This window comes from Vidua macroura, chromosome 31 (assembly GCF_024509145.1).
Source record: "Vidua macroura isolate BioBank_ID:100142 chromosome 31, ASM2450914v1, whole genome shotgun sequence".
Lineage (NCBI taxonomy): Eukaryota > Metazoa > Chordata > Aves > Passeriformes > Viduidae > Vidua > Vidua macroura.
The window spans coordinates 1,999,106-2,022,500 of record NC_071601.1 but is presented as its reverse complement, the minus strand read 5'-3'; the positions used below and the strand labels follow the sequence as shown (position 1 = coordinate 2,022,500).

The 23,395-nt window shown below is 46.3% G+C and overlaps 1 protein-coding gene across 1 annotated transcript in view; it reads right to left on the bottom strand.

The window, feature by feature from the left end:
- Positions 1 to 1,696: 1,696 nt before the first annotated feature.
- The window catches only part of FBXO16 (F-box protein 16), a 30,552-nt gene continuing 8,853 nt past the window's right edge, over positions 1,697 to 23,395 (bottom strand). Inside the window, exons 3-7 of the mRNA XM_054001691.1 lie at positions 19,683 to 19,718; positions 11,696 to 11,902; positions 10,625 to 10,789; positions 8,525 to 8,730; positions 1,697 to 2,628 (exon numbers count right to left, since the gene is read on the bottom strand). Of these exons, the coding sequence (XP_053857666.1) occupies positions 2,502 to 2,628; positions 8,525 to 8,730; positions 10,625 to 10,789; positions 11,696 to 11,902; positions 19,683 to 19,718 (741 nt within the window). The 3' untranslated portion in view covers positions 1,697 to 2,501. The remainder of the gene's footprint in view (positions 2,629 to 8,524; positions 8,731 to 10,624; positions 10,790 to 11,695; positions 11,903 to 19,682; positions 19,719 to 23,395) is intronic.

Genomic DNA, 23,395 nt, shown 5'->3' with positions numbered 1-23,395 from the left:
AAAATACCTGGGAATTTGCTGGGAAGGGCTCTGGGCTCATGAATCACAGCTCCAGGTCAGAGTGGCACCCTTGGAGTGTCCTTAAAGCCTTTCCCTGCATAAAGAGGGGGCAGGAATTCCCTGCACACACATGGGGGTTCCACGTGCAGAAAGTGGCCCTTCATTCGAGACCTAATTAACTCCACTCACTGTAATTTACTCTTTATTCTAATTGGGCCCATTGACTTTAATTTATTCCAAATGAAGAGCGAGCCTGGTCACATTTTCTGCTTTCCATGATTAGTAACAAACTCCAAACCCTCCCAGGTTTTGTCATTCACCACACGGAAACGTGGAGCCAGTGGATGTCCCCTTAATTAGGTGTTTATTCTTATTTTGGTTGAGCCTCCTGAGCTGGGAGCTCCATCTAATAACCCCTTTTTACATCTTCATTGTTGGCTGGAATATTCTTTATTCTCACCTGCACTCTGCACTTGGATCATTGATCTATTTGAGGGCTTCATTTTAATTTGACTCGGTGTTTGCTCGCCTTGGGCATTTATTCTTTCATCCCAGGCTATTCTTCTTCTAAGGATTTGCTGAAAGATTTGCACATTAAGCCTCTTTATTTAGGCTTGATTAAATGGGAGCCTTTTCAAAGGCCTTTCATTTCAACCAGGTTTCCCAATGCTACCTTTAATAAGAAATGGAAATTAATTTTGGATTATTCCTAGAGAATTATATTTATATATATATATTTTTTTTTTTTTACTTTTTCTTACACATCAGCCTGGTTTAACCTCGGTTTTATTTGTTTTAGTGCTCATTTATGGCTGCCCAGCCCTGGCACAGCTGCCCAGGGCTCCAGTGGAGTCCCCATCCCTGGAGGGATTAAAAATCCCTATGGAAGTGACACTTGGGGACATGGATCAGTGGTGGCAGGGAATGACTGGACTGGATGATCTTAAAGATCTTTTTTAACTTCAACAATTCCGTGGTTCTCTGATTTTTTATCACTTAAATGCTTCCTGATTGGAGTTGCAGGTTAATTAACTTGAAGATCACATAACTTTCCTAAAATCTAGGGAGAGAAAACCAAATTCACTTATTTTTTTACTCTGAGCTGAGATCCTTCCACTTCTGGCCTGGCAATAAAACAACTCGAAATTGGGAAGTTGTGGTGGGCTGTTGGAACCCTGGATGCTGAGAATTTTACATTTTCTGTGCTGACAGGCACTGACCCCTCAAGAGAACTCTGCATTTGACCTGAGGCCGTGCAGAAAGCTTCCAAAATTAAATTATAGCACAGGGATTACGTGTGTGGAGTTTGAATAGAAGCGTGTAATAGGGTGGAAAACTTAAGAGTTTGGGGTTTTAGAGTATAGTAATAAATATAAACAGGGTAGAGGTTTTAGGGCAGAGGCTGGTCCTCCTTCTTCACCTTCTTCTCCATGGGTTTGGGTGGTTTGGTGTAATTGGATAAAAAAATCCACATTGCAGGCCACGGGTGGTTGGTTATTGGGTTAAAAGTAAAAATAATTCAGGTGCCAATTCTTAATTCTTTTATCCGTGAAAGGCCTTGTAGAGGGAGCAATAGGGCTCCATTTTGAGTTTGTTAGAGTGGAGTGCTGCAGAACTCACTGCCTGTGAGACTGTGACACAGATAAGAACTAATGAAGTTCTGAGTCCAAACATGAAATATCGTCTCGAGCATTTAATCCCAACCCTGGTAAAAAGAAGTTAAGAGCCGACAGTGTGAGGACACTGATCTGCAGAGAGTGCAAACCCTAAGACAGAGGCTGAATAATGATATTTTCTGTGCTCTAACAGTGCCAGAATCCATTTCCTTGCACGCAAGGCTGTATTTGGGTCAGGAGGATGCCTCCCCATCTGGGAGACAATGCCTCTCTTTTTTTTGTAACCCTTTTTTAGCACAACTCCCAGGCGTTCCCTGCCCTCCGTGCTCGGGGAGCGCCAGGTCCGCTCCCAGAGCCCCGACACGCTGGTGAGCACGGCCTTCTCCAGGCACCTCTTTGTTCCCAGAGCCACAAAACCCGTGGAGCTTTATGGAATGACTTCCCTGGGCTCCTTTCATGGGAGGATGTCCTATTTCAGCAGCCCTGAGCACAAAGAGCTCTCAGTGTTAAGGTTTGGGGATGCTTTGCTCGGGCTCAGGGCGTGCAGAACAAACGAACATCGAACCGCGGCGATCCAAAGTTGTGAGGTTTTGGGAAGAGGTGCAAGAGTCATGAAAGAACTGTGGCAGCACTTTGTAAAAAGCTTGAAAAGGGATTTTTGGGGGTAGAGGAGCGGATAAATAACAGGGTCACTCTCTGCACTGACAGTGCTGTCCCCTTCCCACCCACAGCGATGTCTGGGATGCAGGGAGATTCCCTCAGAGCAGCCAGCCATGGGAAGGGGGGGGGGGTTGGTGTCCTCCTCCTGCCCAGGTTTTTCCCTGAGGGAAAAACTCCGAGCTCCACCACCCCTGGGGGTGCCTGACACCGGCCCAGGTGCTGGAATCACACCCTGGTGACACTTGCCAGGGATTTCACCTTCCGGAGCTGAGTGGATCCACGACCTCCTCTCTTCTTCCTCTCGGCCGCCTGCCTGCTCAGGTCCGGGGTGTGCCCTCCTCCCTTCCTCCTCCTGCAGAGCAGAACACAATCATTTCAATAAATGCTGTGCACTTGCTGCCCTGGGGGTGATAAAAGTCAAATCCTTTGGGATGTTGCCACCTGAAAAGACGTGGCTTGAGATAACACATTTTTTATCTTGCCCCAAAGAGCACAATCAGCCACCAGGGCTCAGGGGAAGGTGGGAACTTGATTTTTTTTTTTTTTTTTAAGTTGTGCTAAATTCTGGCACTCAAACACAAGCTGAGGACTCAGTGATTTAAGCTAAGTCTGCCTAAGATGTTACAGCTCCTTGGGGAAATTCACAGAAAAGAAGTTGAGCTGAATCGATTTGGGAGTTTTCAGTGAAGTCTGTGTGACCTGAAGTGTAAAAAAGGCTGGGGGCTGCCCCTCCAACAAGGTTTATTCGGTGTTTTTTGTAGCCAAATAATTCTATACATGTATTTGCATTTTTTTTGTTATTATATGCAGCTGCTATTACATTCAACACAATTAACTGGCAGAACAGGAATATTCCAGAGTGTGAAAATTAAGTGAATTGCACTGGAATATGGCCAGTAGCCACATTTTTTTCCAATATCAGGAGTAAAATCCAGACTCTGAGGCATTATTATTTCTAAGCACTCAGGCAGGTTCATTATCTGAAGGCATTAATTCCACATTCAAATTCCGTGATATGGAATCTGGGAATTTAAAGCAGAAGCTCTGAGTGGTTCTCCCAGTGTCTCTGGGCAGCTAAAAAAGCACAGTAGGAATACAAAACCACGGATATAAAGGGCAGAAATGGACTCTAAAAGCAGCTTTTATCCTCTAAAAAAACCAGGATCACACCACCAGCACGTGTCCAGTATTCCCTCATCCCAGTCCAGGACCATGAAGTCAAATCCAGCATTATTTCAACTAGGAAACTGAAGAAAACCACAACCGAGGGAGATAATTCCATCCAAAATATTCCAGCTGGGAATGAACTGGCCATTTTGGTGGACCTGGCAGTGTCCAGTTTATGGTTGGACTCGGTGATCTTAAAGGAGTTTTCCATCCTAAATGACGATGTGACCTTTGGGTAGAAGGCAGCCCTGGCCTTGTGACTGTAGATATTATTGTAAAAGATCACTGTAAAATGTTATTGCAAATTATTAGTGTAAATTATTGATGTAAATTATTAGTGTGAATTATTATGGTAAATTTGGGTATCTGCTGCTGTGTTCTGGTGTCCAAATCGTGGTTTCAGATCACCCCCACAACCCCAGCTCCAGGTCAGGAAAACGCAAGGAGTGAGGACGAGGGAAAAGGACGGCGGGTCTCGCTCCCAGTGCTGAACTCGCTGTTTCTCACCCAATTTTCCTCCCTTAAGGAATATTCTTGATTCCCACACGCCCACAGGGAGCTGGGCTGGCTTTGCAGCAGCACGGAAAGGGAGAGAGGAGCGAGGGGATGCGGGAGGACGGGGCTGCTCCGAGTCCTTCTCACGCGAGCGAGCCCCTCTTTGTCAGAAACGGGGCCTGCGCCGCTGGCAGTACAATTACCCAAAGTAATTATTTTCTCGCCGGGTAAACACTCCAGGACAATATGCAACTGTTTTTTAGAGCCAGCCCGTGGCCATAAATTACCCCAGGCTGGGGAGGGGGGAAGGACCTGGCGTTTTGGCCGTGAGAAGGAGCAGGGCCCTGTCTTGAGGCACAAGGCCGCGGCCTTGGCGCGGCTCCAGCACGCGATGGAATCGGAATTCATTATTCATGATCGAGTGGGAGGCAAATCTTTTGATTTATTGGCAACCAGCAGCACAAACAGCAGATGCCTTCCAGCAGAACTGTGCACGCAGGGCCTGACAGAAACGCCCTCCCGGGCCTCTGTAGGCAGAGCAGAGCCCCAGAGAAAAATTTCCTAACTCGCTTCAGATAAAAATCTTTCACTTCCCCCATGCAATATTTCTTTGTGCCCAGAGAGGCAAATCCTTCCTTGCTGATCTCTAGAGGATTTTTTTTTTTTTTTTTATTTTTTTTTTTTATTTATTTATTTTTTTTTTTTTTTTTTTTTTTTTTTTTTTTTTTTTTTTTTTTTTTTTTGGTCTATAACAAAAAGCTGCTTGGACAATTCAGGCAGAAAACAAACCAGACCTACCAGAAATCATGGCTGTGATAAATTACTACACCGATAGTCACAGCTATAATTCTATTGAGGGATTTTGATAACCCCTTCCAGGCAATTTGTAATCCAAGCCTGTCTGTATCTCTTCTCTATCACCTCACCACTCCCTTGGCTGCACATCTGATGCTTGCTGTTCTTAATTTCCCTGCTCAGTGGCTGGGAAGCTTTTCCCACACTGTCCCAAATAAACCCAAAACCTCCCAGGGAACTTTCTGGGGGATCTCTGTCCCATCCCCTTCACTCCTTCAGAGGGGTTTTCACTGAGCTCCTGGGCACAGTTTTTAGGGTACAAACTCCTGCCTTTCTGAGCGACCAGCAAAGAAATCCAGCACAAAGAAAAAACAGGTGTCAGCGATCATCCAGATTGCAAATGAACCCCGTTTTTTTGGGCACTCCCCAGTGTTGTTGTTCTCCCCAGTGAGCACTGCCCAGCTGCTGTCTGGAAATGTATTGATCTGTTTTTCAAAGCTAAAGAGCCAATTATGGTCTGATAGCCTGCAGAATGTGTTTTGTATTTCCACTTAGAGGACTCCATTTCCACCGCACTGCCTAATTGGGAATTGACTCGTTCTGCTTCCCATATTTCTCTTTTTTTTTTTGGCTAAACAAGGATGAGTTCTCTGCTAGGAATTCTCAGCAGTGTTGTTTTGGTGCTGCCGTGGGAGGGAGAAAGCAGCTGATGACTCAAGAAGGCCAACCAAGAAACAGACGAAAACTCTTCAGCATCACAGATGACAAGAAGTCACTTTTTCCATGAGCAGTTTTAAACTTAAAGAAATTTAGATTAAATATTAGGAAAAAAACTTTCCCTGTGAGGGTGGGGAGGCCCTGGGCTGGAATTCCCAGAGAAGCTGTGGCTGCCCTTGGATCCCTGGAACTGTCCAAGGCTGGGTTGGACAGGGCTTGGAGCAGCCTGGGATAGTGGAAGGTGTCAGGGTTGGAACCAGATAGATTTTAATGTCTCTTTCCACCCAAACCATTCTAGAATTCCATGAACTCTGCCATTTAAGTGTCAATATTTCACCTTGATGTGATGAGCAGCAGAGTCCTCCCCTCCCTTTGGACCAGCAAACAACTGCAGAGCGAGGTCGGGCTCCGAGGAGATTTTAACCAGGCCCAAGAGTTAGGAAAAACTTATTTTTGTTTGATTACCTCTTAAATTCTGCAAAATCCAACCTGGAATTAGGGAGATTAATGTGGAGTCAAGGCAGCAGCCAGTGACTCGTCTCACAGGTTGCTTTGATGGCGGCGTCAGGTATTCCTTTGATGTGATCCTCTTTATTCACAAGGAATTCTCCACAACTTCCTCGGCACTCAAGTGGGGAAAAAAAGCTTTGTTGGCTCCCAGTCAAGGTGCTGGGCTAGAAGAGCTCCCTCCAGTCCTTTTCTCCCCACCACACTTTGGGTTTCTGCGAGTTCTGCCACGTCCTCAAGGAAACCCCCACCCCTGTTCCTTTCCAGACCGCAGCAAAAGCCATTTCCCCTCCCAGATTCCCTTTGGCAAACGCCGGGAAATCGCTTCTGTTGTTGCAGGGTCTCGTTTTACACCGATCGCCTTCCTCCCGACATCCATTTTACATGAGGAGAGGTTGTTTTGCCCTTGAGCTCCAGCTCATCTGAAGGAGAACCTGGAATCGCCGGCGGGGTGGGAGATTTTTATCTCGGGATTCTGTTCTGCCTTCCAAGCTGAGCCCTGGTCAGGCAGGGTCTGCCTGCACTGAGGTGGATTCCTGGGAGGCTCCAAACCAAGGCCTGGCATCCCACAGGGACACCGGGACCACACGGTGACCTGCCACCCCCGCCAAAACCTCGGGGACGCTCAAGGTGGTGTCCCCCTGCTCCGGGGATCCAGCTGAAGAGCTGAATTCCCATTCCCAAAACACATTCTCCACAACACAGAGCCTCGGTGGGAGGATTTTTGGGAAGGCACAGCAACGTGTCTGTGGAGAAGAAGCACCGGAACGTCGTTGTGGGAGGGGGAGGCTGGGTCAGCACCTGAAACGTGGCACCTGTGCTGCTGAATAATCAGCACAGATGAGCCTGAGCAGCAGCAATTACCTGCAGCTTAAGTGATATTAAAGGCAGATCCTCAATAAACAGGCAAATCTCACGGAATTCCTCTCTCTCCTCGCAATAATCCTCTGTAATTGAGGATAAATGGCAGATTTGCAGGAACACTTGTCATTAAAACATTCCCCACAAATGGAGACGGGCTGGGATCTCACTGGGGAGAGGCAAACAGGGAGTGTATTTATTATTTACTGTCCCATTATTTCAGGCGAATTGTTTTCACCTGGTTCCACAGCGCAACGCTGGGACAGGCGACTTTTAAACTCTTCAAACAAGGCTTGTCCCACTTTTTTCATGGCACAGGAAAATCCTAAACCTCACAGAAATGGCACAAGAGAATCCTAGACCTCACAGAAACCTCTGGGGGCTGCTACACAAAACCACTGAGCACAGCTGGAAAATATTATTAGTTTTGTTTGCAGCAGGATGCGTTCGCTGAAAATACTCACTTAAAACCCTCAAAGAACACGACACAAAAGTGGTGTTGGAGTTGGGAAACATCCCACAGAAAGAGGGTGAGGTGGAAACTGGGAAGTTCTTTGAAGTAGTGCAACATCCAAGGACCAGGGGACGCGGATTAAAATGTGATTCATAAAAGGTTTTTGCTCGGGGAGCTCCGCGGAACACCCCGGAGGAGCGGTGGGTCCGGCAGAGTTAATCACGTTGGGAAAGAGCTGCGAGAGTGCTTGGCCAAACAATCCCTGGCTGGGGTAATTCCCGGGCTGATTGTTCCTGGGCACTGGGATAATCTTGGCTCTGCTGGATATTTGTTTAAACACAGCCCGGGTGCTTTTCGCCGTGGCTCTGTCGGTTCCCAAGGTTTTTGTTGGCACGGCGGGGAGGAATCTCCTGCTCGGCGTGGCGAGCCCGTGGATTCCCACAGGAGCCAGGGAATGGTGGAGAGGATCCATCGCCTCTTTGCCAGGCTTGGATTAATGGCAGCATCACCCTTTTCACAGCAGCTGGGCTGAGGCGACCCCCGAGAAGCGTCAGACGTGGCGTTTCCAGGGATTTACACAAGGAAAGGGTGAACTCTTCCCACAGGTCACTCCCACACCCTCCCTGGGCTTGTTAATGCACAGAAAACTGACCCTGGATCTAAGATTTGGAAAACCTCTGATGCCAGAGGTGACAAAGGAAAACGTGGGGCAGTTCTAACACAGATCCATGTGCAAAACTCTGCTTTGGGAGGGAAATGCTTTTTTTTTTTTTTCCATGTGGATAATCCTGGGAGCCCAGGAAGTGATGGATCCAGGCAGAGCAGACACAAATACCATTCATCACTTCCATGCTCTGACATCCTCTTACACCTGCCCTGCAATTCAATCATCCCAACCTCCTCCCAGCCAGGAGATCCTCCGAGAGATAGAATTACATTTCATCACAATTAATTCATTCTTCCTCTGCCCCTGCGAAACCCACACATTCCTCTCAGCCTGGCAGCTTGATGTAAAAAATCTCTCCAACAAACCCCTGGCCTGATTCCTCCCGTTCCAGCTCTGTAACATCCCCCAGGAGTTCCACCCCGACGAGCTGTGCAGAAAGGACACAAAGCAGTGGCAGCTTCGGGCCAAAACCGATCCAAACAAAAGCCAAAAGAGCAGGAAAATGGGTTTGCAACCAGAACAGGCAGAGGGACGTGGAAAATCTTGTGCCACGGGGAAAAAGGAAAAGAGGTGAAAAGCTCTTACGCCTGCCTGGCCTGCTCGATGGGGTCGTAGTTGTCCAGGTAGTTGTAGCGGATGGTGTCCGTGGGGTTCCTGTCGGATGAACGCCAAGGAGGGAGCTCTTTTTTCCCCCTGGTTGTCCCCAGTCCTGCCACAGAAGGTTTCCTCTCTGGGACGTTGCTTTTTACTGGCTGCACGTCGATAACGATGAACTCGTCCTTGGAAGGAGTCTAAGCGGAGGGGCGGAAAGAAGAAAATGAGCTTTGGCCTATGATGAAAATCAGACTGGCCTAAATGTAGAGTTGTAATAATTGGGGATGAACTCAAAATTGGTCTCTGCGGGCTCCATTATGGTCAGTGCACAGAAAGAGGCACCTTGGCAGTGCTTGTCACCACCCAAGCCCTATAATCCCTATTAAGATGAGCTGCGCTGCTGTTGAGCTGCATCAGCTTCTCTCTGTCAGCTACAGAGAGCCTGATTTAAAGCCAGACTTTGCTTTAAATTAAAGGGCTGAGCTTTGAATTCAGGGCAGGAGGATCCCAAAAAGATCACGAGGCAGAGGGGCTGGGAGCCAGATCCCCCCAGTTTTCCCAGTGGGGGCAAACACCCGTGGAGGAGGTGTGATGCCTGGAGAGGCTGCCTAGAACAGAGGTTAGACAGAGTTAGAGAAATAAAGCAGGTATTTATTAAAAAGAACTTCCATGGATACACCTCGGGCAGTACAAGGGCCTGGCCAAGGCTACACCCCAGGTGGACGATGGGTCACTGTTGGATTAATCCCTTTTCTGACCCAGAGATGGGGCAACTGAGAGGCGTTTTAAAAACTTTTATTCCATTTTCAGTCTCATGTGAAGGGGGGGGGGGACAATACAGATGCTATAATTCACACCATCACAATCAGAACCCAACTATTTCTTAATAAAAACACATTATAAGTGTTTCTTAACCTATCAACTTGTACCACACCATACTACAAATACCTCAAAACCAATCATCTAAAATTACCCTTCATGGGTCCTACTACAACACATCTTTCGTAGTTTTATTTCTCTAAAGCACCCAGTCTCATTTGCAAGGCCATCCTTTGAAACTTGTTTCTAGTTCCATTTCTCTCTCAGCAATGCCCGTCCTATTCCATGGCATTTCTAAGCCAGCATTTCTTATCTCAAGGTTTGCATACAGATGTGTTGAGCCTTCTGTCAGGCTTTGAGAATTCTCTACAAATCCATTTCCCACAGATCACGAGTTTTCACACTTTTATCAGTTTTGGGCCGTTTGCATATTGGGGGTTAATTATTCAATCACAGCTTCAGCTAATGACATCCCATCCTCCCAGTTTGTGCCCATCAATTCGATGTTGTTTAAACTTTTTGGGGCCTGAAGCTGAGATGTGTCCTTGGTTCTCGGGCTGGAAAAGGATTGTTTTGTCTGACTAAACTGTGAGGAGAACTTGCTAACACTCTGTATTGAGTTAAAAACTGTTGGAGCCCCGGATGCCGAGAATTTTAAACTTTCTGTGCTGAAAGGCACAGACCCACAAGAGAACACTTTATTTGACCTGAGGCCGTGGAGAAGGCTTCCAAAACTGAATGGTAGAACTGGGATTGCGGGTGTGGAGTTTGAATAGAAGTGTGTAATATCACAGGGTGGGAAACTTAGAGTTTAAGGGTTTAGAATATAGTAATATCTATGCAGCTAAGACGGAGGCTTTAGGGCGGTGGCTTCACCTTCTTCTTCATGGGTTTGGTTGGTGTTTTGTAATTGGGCAGAAAAGTCCACGTTGTAGAATTTGAGTGATTAGTTATTGGCTTAAAAGTGAAAATAATTTAGGTGTCATTTCTTAATTGCATAGTTTAGCCTTAAAAGACCTTGTAGGGAAAGATAGTTAGCCATTTTTGAGCTCGTTAGCAGAATACTGCAGAACTCACTGCTTGTGAGACCGCAACATCGGTAAGAAAAAATAAAACATTTGAGCCTGAACGCGAAAAACCGCCTCGAGCGCTTCAACCCCCAGCCTTGACAGAGGCAGAGAACAGAAGTCAAAGGAATCGACAGCACACGAATGCAGTGCAGAGTGTGGAAAATCTGAAAGCTGAGGCTGAAGGCATCAGCTGGGGGCCTACCTTGGGCCTGGAGAGGCGCAGCTCCCTCACCATCTCGATGTAGTGTTTTTTCCAGACGCCCTGCTCGAAGGGCGTGGGGCAGAAGTTGAGGAACCACCCGAAACGCAGGCACTTGAGCATCCACAGCTGGTCCAGCTCCGACAGGTACTTCCAGTGCCAGCTCACCTGTGAATTCCCAGCCACTTGAAAACCTCCCTGGGGTTTAAAGCGTCCGAGGTTTTGGATTTCTGTGCTGGGGATGTAATTCCCACAAATCCTTAAATGACTTCAATTCTTCTGCGCTGTTAATGCTCCATTTAAACCTTTGATTAAAGCATTTAGACCTTTCAAGGCCTTCGTGATGTGGGGCCCTTCCAACTCAAGATATTCTGTGATTCTAAGGAATTTTCTACCCTCTTGTCATGGAGAGTTTGAGTTGCATCCACATGAAATGCTAGAGAAAGTTACTAAAGCAAGGCTTAGCCAAGCTGAGATTATTGTATATTCTTAAATAACATGGAATATTACATTAGGACAGTAATAATGTCACTGAAAACAAACTTACTAATTCAAAACCACTTTGGGCAGCATCTCACAGCGTTTTATGGGATGCAAACAGATTTTTGGAGACTTAATCATTTTGCTCCAAAGCCCATCTGTAATTTTCTGCTTCTCCACATCCAACACTTGACCTTTGGGCATTTTAAAGGATCTGTTTTCCTTACAGGATCAAATGCTGTTCTTTACAAAAGCACAAGCCAATATCTCTCAAAGAATTAAGGGCTCTGCTCACAGTGCAAGGTGTTTTGGAGGAATGTGATTTTTAGGAAGTACCAGGCTTCCTTTCTGGGAATAACCAGCCTTGAAAATGCCACTTTTAAAATGCTTTACTACTGAGCATTTAAAATTACTCATCAATTCCATGAATCTTGGCCAATCTGGCTCATTTTAGGATCCCAGGAATGAGCATCACTAAGCATTCACCTAAATTTCACCAAAAATCAGTGTTTTCCATTTCTTTTTTTTTTTTTTAACTGCTTTGTCCTGCCTTTCTGAACCCCAGGCAGGTGCTGGCTTTTTTTTTTTTTTCACCTGTGCACATCGACAGAGGCTCCGTGGGTCCAGGAAGGAAAAGATGTACAAGGACAGGACTCGAGGGAGCCGCGTGGTAAAATCGACGGCCTCAGTGGGGACTCGGGCCTGGAGCTGCTTGGCACAGAATTTCTGCTGGGACAGGGAGCAGCGTTCCAGCAGGTCCACCAGGATCCTCCTCCTCTGGCCATCTGTCCACTTGTCAAACTGGAAAAAAAAAAAAAAAAATTAAAAAAAAAAAAATAGGAGTTTCAGGTGCAGAGAAACCGGAGATTCAGCTTCTTAAAATAAAATGGGGTGAGGGAAAGCACAGGAGCAGCAGCTTCTGGTGAGTCACTCCAAGGGAACAGAGCGCTGGGAACAAATGGAGAGGCTACATGAAAAGAAACTCTGAAGCCACAGAATGATTTCTAATCCTCAAAGGATCCAGGACAGCCTAGGCCAGGACTAACTCAGGCTTCTGGGATCAGCTCTGAGACTTGGCTTCCCTCATGGAAAGGAGACTCAGATGGGTGAAAACTCATCTGAGCAGACCCCAGTGATGAATTCATTGCTGATTCCTTCTCCCCTGATACTTTATAGTTCTCAAAGGATTCAGGACAGCCTAGGCCAGGGCTAACTCAGGCTCCTGGGACTGGCTTCCCTCACAGAAACTAGGAGACTCGGATGAGTAAAAACCCATTTGCAGGCTGCAATGATGAATTCATTGCTGATTCCTTCTCCCCTGACACTTTGTAATCCTCAAAGAACCCAGGATGGCCTAGGCCAGGACTAACTCAGGCGCCTGGGAACAGCTCTGAGACTTGGCTTCCCTCATGGAAAGGAGACTCAGATGAGTTTTCACCCATCTGAGCAGGCCCCAGTGATGAATTCATTGCTGATTCCTTCTCCCCTGACACTTCCACGGCCCCCAACTCTGAGTGCCTCACAATTTGTGAAGTATTTTTTCCTCACAATCCCCCACACCAGCTGCGAGGGGCGGGGCAGAGGGAAACCTAACGAGGGAAAATCCGCAATGGCAGCAGAGTCGGGAAGATTTTTCCACAGCTGATGGCAGGTAGCTGAAGAGGAGGATTGAATCCTCAGGGATTGAATCCGTGTGGGAGGAATTCAGGGAAGCTTTGCAGAGCTGGGCAAACAGGGTGGGAGTGACGGCAAGGGCCTGTCAGCGGCCATCTTCTGGGAGGAGGAGACCTCGGGCCCGCAAATCCCTCAAATCGGCCCCACAAATCCCTCAAATCGGCCCCGCAAATCCCTCAAATGGCTCAAATCTGGCTCCAAACCTGCAGGATGGTGGTGGCAGCAAGGAGGAAAAGCCCCGGGATGGTGGTGGTGGCGGCGGGCAGGAGCAGCAGGAATTCCCCGTGGGAAGGGCGGGATGGTTGGAGAGGATTTTCCTGAGGGGAAATGTGGATTTTGCTCCGTCCTGGCTTAGCAGAGTCCAGAGTGTGTGGAGATGGGACAAGGGGAAGTGTGGTGTAGGGTTTTGGGTTTTTTTGGGTTTTTTGTTGTTGTTGTTGTTGTTTTGTTGTTTTTGTGGTGTTTTTGTTTTTTTTTTTTTTTTTTGGTGCTTTTTGTTGTGGGTTTTTTTTTTTTTTTTGTGTGTGGGGGGGTTTTTTTGTTTTGTTTTTGTTTTTTTTTGTTTTGGTTTGGTGTTTTGTTTTTTTTTTGTTAAGGTCATGATTAAATGTGTGAGATGGTATTTCCTGTTAGGACTCAGATGTTTATGAGTTCTTATTTTTATTACAGTCTCACAAACCCTGAGTTCTAGAGCACTACACTTCCAACATACTAAAAATGGAGTTGTATATCTCTCTCTACAAGGCTTTTTAAGGAGAAACTGTTTAATTAAGAAATGACGCTTAAATTATTTTCACTTTTAACTTAATAACTAACTACCTGTGGCCTGCAATGCGGACTTTTTTATCCAATTACACAAAACCACCCAAACCCATGAAGAAGAAGGTGAAGAAGAAGGATTAGTTTCTGCCCTAAAACCTCTGTCTTGCTGTAGATCTGTTACTGTATTCTAAAACCTTAAACTCTAAGTTTTCTGCCATGTGATATTACACCCTTCGACAAATGTGACCTCCAAGAATGAAATATAAATAAATAAATATAAATACAATTTTAAATATAAAAAAACAATTATAAATAGAAATACAAATCTAAATAAATATAAATATAAATATAAATATAAAATTGCTACTTTGAAAAATAAGAAAAAAAGTTCTCCCAGTGGTTTTTTTATTATTATGGATAAATAAATAGTTTAATGTCCAGTGTCCCTTCTTTTCCCTGTCAAAATGAAATTAGAAACAGAATCCAAAATGCGGATTAGAAATGCAGATTTTTTTTTTCCTCTGCTTCCTCCCCACCCCAAATTTATGTTCGAATGGAAGACTGGCAGAATAATAGTTTAAAATGCACTGTGCAGAGGAAGGTGACTGAGAAGCATTTTCTTTCCTGATCATTTTTGAAGAACTCCTTCTGTATTTATTTATTTATTTTCCCTTGGATGAATTCCAGTGCTGGAGAACAAACTCCAGGAAGCAAACAGCTCTTCTCCTTTTCACAAACACCTCTGCAACACCTTCAAGAAGGTCAGGATGAAGAACGTGTGGGATTGGCATTCCTGAGATTCTGGAGAGATGAAAAGCCAAGTAGAAAAAGCTCCCTGTCTTTTCAGACACAGCAAATTAAGGAATAAATCCCTGTTTTTCATACAACTTTCAATTCTAATGATGCTTAGCAGGGTATTAAGGGGAAAGCTGAAAGTAGAACCTGGGGATTTAGGACTTAGAAATGTTCCCTGAGAATAAAATCGGACAAAGGGGGACAGAGGAGGTTCTGCCTGTCACCTTCTCACCCTTGGCTTGAAATAAAAGGGTTTTCTCTGTCACATGAAGGGGGAAAACCTCTGCTCCCCACCCCTGATCCCAGCCCCGTCCTCTGCTCGTTGAAGCAATCCCCGATCACCAGTTTGCCCTGGTAAATTTCTGTGCGAGCTCCCGAGACAAGGGAGTAGCTGGCTCAGTCTCTTCCACACCAAGAGATTAAGTGAACCAGTCAAAACAAATCCAGCTTCACTTCCCAGCAGACGGGAAGAGCTGCTCCTTTTTAACCCTTCCCACCCTGCCGTGGGTTTCCCAGTGGGGGAATTCCTTCCGTCATCCTCAGCCTGCGTTTAAACTCCATTTAAACCAGTGCCGCAGCACTGGGAGCACTGGGAACGCCCGGCGGCAGCAGCCAAGGGGTTAAATTGGCACGATTTGTCTCTTTTCCAGCATTAGCGAGTCCCCATCCCACTTTTGTCTGCTTCCTCCGCGGATCCTGCCCTTGGACGCGATTACAGCCGCCCAACCAGTCGGACCGGATTCCCCTCGCTTCTCCTTCCCTCTCCCCGCAGCTTTTCCCCAAAACAATGTCACCGCGGGGATTGTGTGACATCAGGCCGCGCTGGATCGGTTTGCGATTAATCCATGAGTGCACACGCACAAATAACGAAGCCTGACATGGAGGGAGAGCCCGGAGAGGCCCCTCTGCTGCCGGTTTTTCTGGCTCCAGCTGGAGAGAGGGACACAGCCCTCGTCTCCAGCCCAGGTTGGGATCCCTGTGCTCGGCAAAAGGAGGAATGGATTCTCCAGAAGACAAACAACGTTCCCCTCCTGTTGGAGCCCAGGGCACGGAGGATGTTTCTCTGCCTGTCCCGAGAAGTCCTAAATCCCCCAGGAGAACACCGCTTTTAACCTTGGTCCATAGAGAAAGCTTCCAAAACTTTAAGATAAATTAGAATCTGCGAGTGTGTAAAATAGGGTAAAATAGGTTTTCACAGGGTGAAAAGTGTTTTAGGTTTTTAGTATAGAAGTAGATAGAAGACAAGATAGAAGATTTTGAGCATTGTCTAATCTCCTCTTGTTCTTCATCTGCTCCATTTACTACAGGATTAGTAGCACAAAGTGTTTAGTTAGAAAGAGCCGCAATGCAGATATTACATGAACAGACAAATAATTAGCTATTTTTATATATAAATTAATTATTTATATTTATTACTTATATATTTATATATATTTAGTTAATTTTATATATTTATATATTAGCTATTTATATATAGTAGAAAAGTAGAAATAAAATACGTTCGAAAAGTTAACCAGACAAAATAGTTTTAAAAGACCTTGAACCTGTGTGTCTTGTGACTTTTTTGGAACCTTTCTCCTTATACACTAAATCTAATGTATAAACAATCTACTAAACTGTTAATTTAAAAAAAAAAAACTAAAACAAAACAAAACAACAACAACAAAACAACAACAACAACAACAACAACAAAAAACCACAAAAAAACCACCAAGAGTCCCATTCATCTCTCAATTCTAACACAAAACTTCTTAAAAGTCTCCCCACCAAGAGAACCTGAAGAGAGATTTTCACGCCCTCCCTCCCCAGTCCTCTCCCAGTCCTGCTGAAAGGATTTGGTGGAGACCCAGGAGCCGGCTGAGAAGGTGAGAAGCAGACAAGGCACCTGATATCCATAAAATACCTTAATCCACCCAACCAAATCCCAAATAGCTCTGCTGCCGAGCAGCTCCTTGTCAGCAGTTTGGAGCTCTCCCTCCCCGGGATCTGTTGGGTTTCACTTTCCCCTCTGTAGTTACACAAAGGAAACCTGACATTTTACAGGAGAATCATGGAAAGATTCGGGTTGGAAGGACCTTAAAAATCTCCAAGTCCTGTCCAGCCTGGCCTTCATCCAGGAGCTGACCCCATGGCAGGTGACAGTGCAATGGCTCCTTCTTGTCACCAGGCCACTTCCCTTCCTCAGAGTCTTCCCAGGAATCTCCTCTTGGAAATGAGGCTTGGAGCAGCCTGGGATAGTGGAAGGTGTCCCTGCCCGTGGCAGGGGGTGGAATGAGGTGAGCTTTAAGGTCCCTTCCAACCCAAAATCTTTCTGTGATTCCCCTGTAAAATGTCAGGTTTATTTGTTTGATGGGGTGGTAAAAGTGAAAACTAGGCTGGGGACAGCCCTGACAAAGGAAGACCAATTATTATCAGCAAATTTAGGGGCAGTGCTGCAGCGTGAACAGAGGTGGCCCCTGTGGGAGATGGATTTGTAGAGAATTTTTATCTAGAGAAATAAAACTGAATTTTTATCTAGAGAAATAAAACTATGAAAAATGAAGAGTATTACTACTAAGTATTACTCACAAAGAGTAATTTTAGATGATTAACTTTAAAGCATTTACAACATAGTGTAGCAACAGCTAATAGGCCAAGAAATGCTTATAATATATTGCAATTAAGAAATAGTTAACTTCTGATTGTGATAGCGTGAATTGTAATGTCTGTATTGCCTCACCCTTCACATGAGACTGAAAATGGAATAAAAGTTTTTAAATGACTCTCAGTTGCTCCATCTCTAAATCAGAAGAGAGCATAATCCAACAGCCCCAAGAACGTGGTCCGTGGCCACCACCCTGGAAGAGTGTCCCTCACCTGGAAGGGCTCAGTTCCACACAGAGAGGTGACACGAGGGAAAACAAGAGGTTCGGTCACAGAATCATTTGGGTGGGAAAAGACCTCCGAGACCATCACGTCCCACCTGTGACTGATCCCCACCTTGTCACCAGCCCAGAGCACTGAGTGCCACGTCCAGTCCTTCCCTGGGGACTCCAAACCTCCTGATCAGCCCCTGACCACCCTTTCCCTGGAGAAATTCCTCCTGATGTCCAGCCTGACCCTCCCCTGGCACAGCTTGAGGCCGTTCTCTCTTGTCCTGTCCTTTATTCCCTGGAAGCAAAGCCCAAATCTTGCCTGGCTGCACCCTCCGGTCAGGTGCATGGAAACAGAAATTAAATCCCTTCAGGTCACCTCATTCTTTGTTTCTCAACCTGTGTTTTATGGACCACAACACCCTGGGAGACATCAAAGATGTCCTGTGGCCCCAGCGGGAATAAATAACAAAATGAAAATGTAAATCCCTGGAGGCGTGCAAGTAAAATCAGCAGGAATTAAATAAACAACGAGCATCCCAAGTTTAATCCAATCTTTATTTGGAAAGCCAAATGAAGGAAAACCACCGTGGCAAGGCCGCACGAGGCGTTTCCTGTTCTGCTTTTCCAGGAGGTTGGATGCTCCTTCCGTGGAAGAAGCTGAGGGACACTGATCTGGTTCACCGCCCGCCACAAGGCAGGATCTGCTCTCCCTGAACCATTCCTGGCAGTGTTTGTGGAACCTCAGAAGTCTCCAGATTCCACCCCTCATCCCCAGGCAAGCTGTTCCAGCAGGGAATTATCTGCAGCGCTGGATTTTGCTGGTGTCTAAATTGTGTCTCCGTAACTGCAACGGGAGCCCAGGATCTCCTGCCCTCTCCAAAGTGAGCGCAGGGATCAGATCACTCCCTTCCTCTTTTCTGACATCTTCTGTGTTTATTAGAAGATGTTTTTACACCTCTTCTCCATCTTCCCTGCAGCACAGGGATGTTTTCCATGTTTTCTGGACCTGCTGTCTCCTCTGACTTGTTCCCAGCTTTCCCAAAATGCTGTGAGCAGAACTGGGAATGACTCTGCTTTTGGGATATTTCCCTTTATTTAGGACACTGTCAGCCTATATTCAGTGTGTGATCCACCCTCATTCCCAGTGGCGTTTTCTGCAGAGCTTCTGCATCCTTGGATTCTCCCAGGCGTGAAGTTTTTGGGTGTCTCTCTTTCATGCAGCACTTTTCCCTCGCCCTTATCCGGCTGCAGACCGTTCCAGCCTGATTTCTAAACCCCCAAAATTCAGGAAACCACTCCAAGCCTGGCATCATCTGCAGATAGAATCCGGGAATCATTGAGGTCGGAAAAGCTCTCGGATCATCGAGTCCAGCCATTAAATGAGGATTTGTTTTCCGTTCCATCACCTGGATATTGCTGAAAGTGCTTAACAGGAGTTAGGACAGGCCTCAGACTTCCAGTTTGAGAATAAATCCTTTACAGCTGCCCTGAGCGCGATCCCAGCCATGAAATCCAAGCTCCAGCAGCTCCATTTAGCCCAAATTTCCCGAGACCACTTGGAGAAGATCATGGGAACCAACGTGGAAAATCCTGCCCGGAGCACTGAGATTTCTCCTCATGGTTCCTCTCACACAACCCCAGGCTTGGTGGGGACTTCAGAGCAGCTTTTGTGCTTCCTTTCCTTGGAATGCTGGGTGGCAGGAGCACGAGGAGAGTCAGCTCTGAAGGAGCCCTCTGAGAGCTGCTGATCCAGTGTCATGGGAAGGGTGGGAAATGTGACCTTTCCCAGATGATTTAACCACTTGTGAGAGTGGCTGGAGGAAGGCTCTTCCCAGATTTTGGCACTTCTAGACGTCCAGCAATTTCCAAGAGACGGGTTTTATGTTTTCCACTTGCTGCCTATCCCATTAAAAGCTGGTTTTTGAACAATAATCACTCAATTATTTCATTTCCTTGGTGTCCCTGAAATTCCATATTATCAAAACACAACAAATCATGGCAAGATTATTCCATATAAAGACAAATACTCCTTAAAAGCAAAGTATTTGCCTGTGAAGACCATCTGAGATGCAAAAAAAAAATTAATGAGTGGCTTATTTAGCACAAAGAATAACCAGTTCCAAGCTAAACTAATCTATGTGTGCACTTGGTAGATAAAATGTTGTTTATTACGGATTTCAAAGACCCTCCAGCAGGCCACGGAAACATCTGAACATCCAGCATCTCCTTTGAAGATTTCACAGACATTTCCCGGGTTTTTTTCCATCTCATTTCAGCTCATTCCAAGGATGGAATATGATTTCCCAACTTCAAAACTTACGAAATGTGGGAACTGAGGGAACTGACACCTTTACTCTCCTCAAAAGCAGAACAATCACATCAGGGAAGTGAATCCCTTTTTCCAAAGAGGAGAAATTTTACATTCCAGTGAGATAAACCCCTGATCATTTCCAAAATCTGCCTGTAGCAAATATTTATTTAAAGAGAAAATTTACCCATTTTCCAAGCAGGGATCTTCTTTCTTCAAATACCTATAAAACACACAAAAACCAGAAAATTGAGTATTTAGAGGGGACTCGGTACGTGCTGAGAAAAATCCAGCTTGAAAAACAATCCACGAAATATCAATGGAATCGCTGAATGGTTGATTTTGGGACAAAATTATGGAGATCCTTTAATCCAAACTCCCCAGTAGGATCAGCTAAAGGGGTAGCTCAGGCATGCCCATGAGTTTTGGGTATTTTATTGGATGCAGATTCCAGAACCTCCCTAAACATCAGGTTCTCCGCTTCTTTAATCATTCCCAAATCCTTGTGCTGGATTTATTCCATAAATCCATGAATTTCTTGTACTGGGGAGCCCAGAAATGGACCCAGAATTCCCGACCTTTCCTGCAGAGAGGGAAAGAATCCACATCCCTTCTCCTGCCACCTACACTCTTCCCTTGATTGTTCCTTAGTCATCCTGTTGGGAATTTATCATTCCCGCACTCCTGGAACCTCCTGGATTCGATGCCACATCCCTGGAAGTGTCCAAGGCCAGGCTGGACGGGGCTTGGAGCAACCTGGGACAGTGGGAGGTGTCAGGGCTGGAACTGGATGAGCTTTAAAGTCCCTTCCAACACAAAATATCCAGGGATTAGGAGGCCACAACCTCTCTGGGAAATCTCTGGGTCTCCCCACCCTCACAGCCAGGAATTCCTTCCCAAGATCCCGTCTAAGTCTCACTTTTCCCAGTGGGAAGCCATTCCCTTTGTCCTGTCCCTCCATGCCTTGTCCCAAGTCCCTCTCCAGCTCTCCTGGAGCCCCTTTAGGCTCTGGAAGGGGCTCTGAGCTCTCCCTGGATCCTTCTCTTCTCCAGGTGAACACCCAAAGCTCCTGGAAGGGCTCTGAGGGTCCTTCTCTTCTCCAGGTGAACATTTCCAGCTCCTGGAAGGGGCTCTGAGCTCTCCCTGGATCCTTCTCTTCTCCAGGTGAACACCCCAAGCTCTCCCAGCCTGGATCCGTGGGAATTCTTCTCTCCTGGACACGCAGTGATGGGAGGTGCCCCAGAAGCTGAACTTCCCACCTCTTTATTTCAGAAATTCCATTAATCCCGACTGAAATCCCGCACGGATTCAGTCCCAACTCAGCAAAACCTTCGGGAATGGGATGACAAGAGCAGCCTTTGCTCCCCGGCCGCTTTGCAGTGACAATTCCCACCAAGGACGATCCGTATCAAAATCCAGAGGAGGATCTCTGACGTTGACCTTTATCCATAGGGAGCCGGACCCCAAAGCGCCAACACGTGGCTCCCCACCACCACAAAACCGCCTTCAAAACCCTCGGGATGGTGACCTGGGAAGTGAGGGAATGCTGGAAGTGATTTTTCCAGCAGACAGATCAAAGAGGGAGGAGGGGGAAAAAAGCCCGGCTTATAAGCGCACATAAAACAGCGATTAAACGGCGAGCGGGAAAACGCGCTCGATCATTGTGAACTCCAGACGTGCTCTTGCTCTGACAGCCTGCAGAGATGGTTCCTGCAGAGAAGGACATTATCAGTGCTGATATCTGCCGCAGCAGCTGACAGCTTTGGCTCTGTCTCTCCCAGCAGGAGCGTCTCTGGCGAGGGCTGGAAAATGACATTTCTTTTATTTGCGCCTTGACAGTTATTATTTGCTTTATTTGCGGTGGGGGGACGTTGGAAAAACGGAGGGGTAAAAAACAAAACAAAACAAACAAAAAAAAAACCAACGAACCTAACAAGCTGAACCTGGAAAAAGAGGATTTGCCCCAAGGAAGTGATGAATAGTCAAAGATCTGAGTTTTGGGTTGGAGGATTCCGGGGAGGAGGGAGCTGTTTATGGTCTTTGATCAAAGAGAGACGAGGATTTGCTTTCAGCATTCTTGGAGACACATCTGAGCTGAGGCTCTCCCAAAGTTCTGCCTCTCCAGGCACTTGGGAGGGTTAATTAGCAACAGAATGGCCCAAATTTGGTGTAATAATCAAGCCCATGTCCTCTGCTCCAAGGCCTTTGAGCTACACCTGTGGAGTGCTCCGGGATGATTTTGGGATCTGCTGTCTCACATCCACAGCTTCAGGGCTTTTGAAGATGCTCAAGTAGCTGGAAAATCCCTCCATCCTTCGCTGCAAATGCCACTGGAGGCTCTTCTGCCTCAGACCTGAATTCCTGCCCAAATCCTCTCCCGAATTCCAGTCCTTCCCAGAATGGAGTCCTGAGGGGTGCTCCATCTCCTGCCATTGCTTCATCCTCACCTGCAGCACCACCCTGGAGTATCTGGGATTTCATCCCTGGTTTCGCGACCATGAACGATTTGGGATTTGCTGATTCTGCCTCCTCGACTTTGGCCTGACCCTGGTGGTGATCCCGCCTTTAAACCATGGAATCATGGAATGGTTTGGGTGGGAAGGGACCTTAAAGCTCATCCAGTTCCAACCCCACCATCCCAGGGTGCTCCATCCAGCCTGGCCTTGGACACTTCCAGGGATCCAGGGATGTTGAATCCAGGAGGTTTCAGGAGTGCATGGAATCACAGAATGGTTTGGGATGGGATAGACCTTCGGGATCAGCTCTTTCCAACCCCCTGAGAAGATGTCAAATGTTAGGCAGAAATCCTTCCCTGTGAGGGTGGTGAGGCCCTGGAATGGAATTCCCAGAGAAGCTGTGGCTGCTCCTGGATCCCTGGAAGTGCCCAAAGCTGGAGCACCCTGGGACAGTGGGAATGTGTCCCTGCCCAGGGCAGGGGTGGATCGAGGTGGGATTTATGTTTGTCCCAACCCAAACCATTCTGGAATTCTGTGATAAGTGTACTCCTACCACGTTTGAAAATCCAGGGAAATCTACAGGAACTACCAAAGGAGGACCAGCAGAATTACCCAAAAATTTGTCAAGCAGCAAATTTATGGCACCATAAATTCCCAGGAATGCTCCTAACCATGGGATTTTGACGTTTCTACCTTGGACCAGCTCTGAATTCCACCGCTCCTGCCCCTCACTCCCTGTTCCAACGAGTTCATTTCTCACACGTCCCATCTCTCCCTGCTTTTTCCACCCCCTCCATCCATAATTTCCCGTCCCTTCCATCTATAAATTCCTCGTCATGCTGCCTCCCAGGAGTGCAGAGAGGAGCAGACGTGTGACTGTACAAAAATGGCACCTTCTGCTTCCCCAGCTCCCTATAAATACCTCACGGAACATCTCCTGATTCCGAACGTCACAGCTAATTTTGTTGCAGCTATTTTTAAATTTTTTTTTTTTTATTTTTTTTTTTTTTTTTTATTTTTTATTACGCAGAGCAGCATTAAGGGTATAAAAAAAGGAATTTTTTTGGCCGGGTCAGTGGTTTAAAACCTGGATCAGAAACAAGGAAATATCTTTAATTATGAGTTTCTGTGAATCTTCAAGGTTGGAAAAGACCTCCAAGGTCATCGAGTCCCACCATTAATCGCGCACCACCACATTCCCCATGTGCCAAAGGCCTTTCCGGTTCATCCCTGGCTTTTTTTTTTTTTTTCATTTTTTATATTAATTTCTTCTATTTTCTGGGATATTCTTGTCTATTCCTCCCTGCCTGGAACATCACCGAATGCTGGATTATTCAACAATCCAATACTGACCCCTAAAAGTTTTGCTGCAGCTCAATCCGACTGCTTAAGGAGCAGAGGGGTAAAAAAAAAAAAAAAAAAAAAAAAAGAAAAGGTGGGAAAA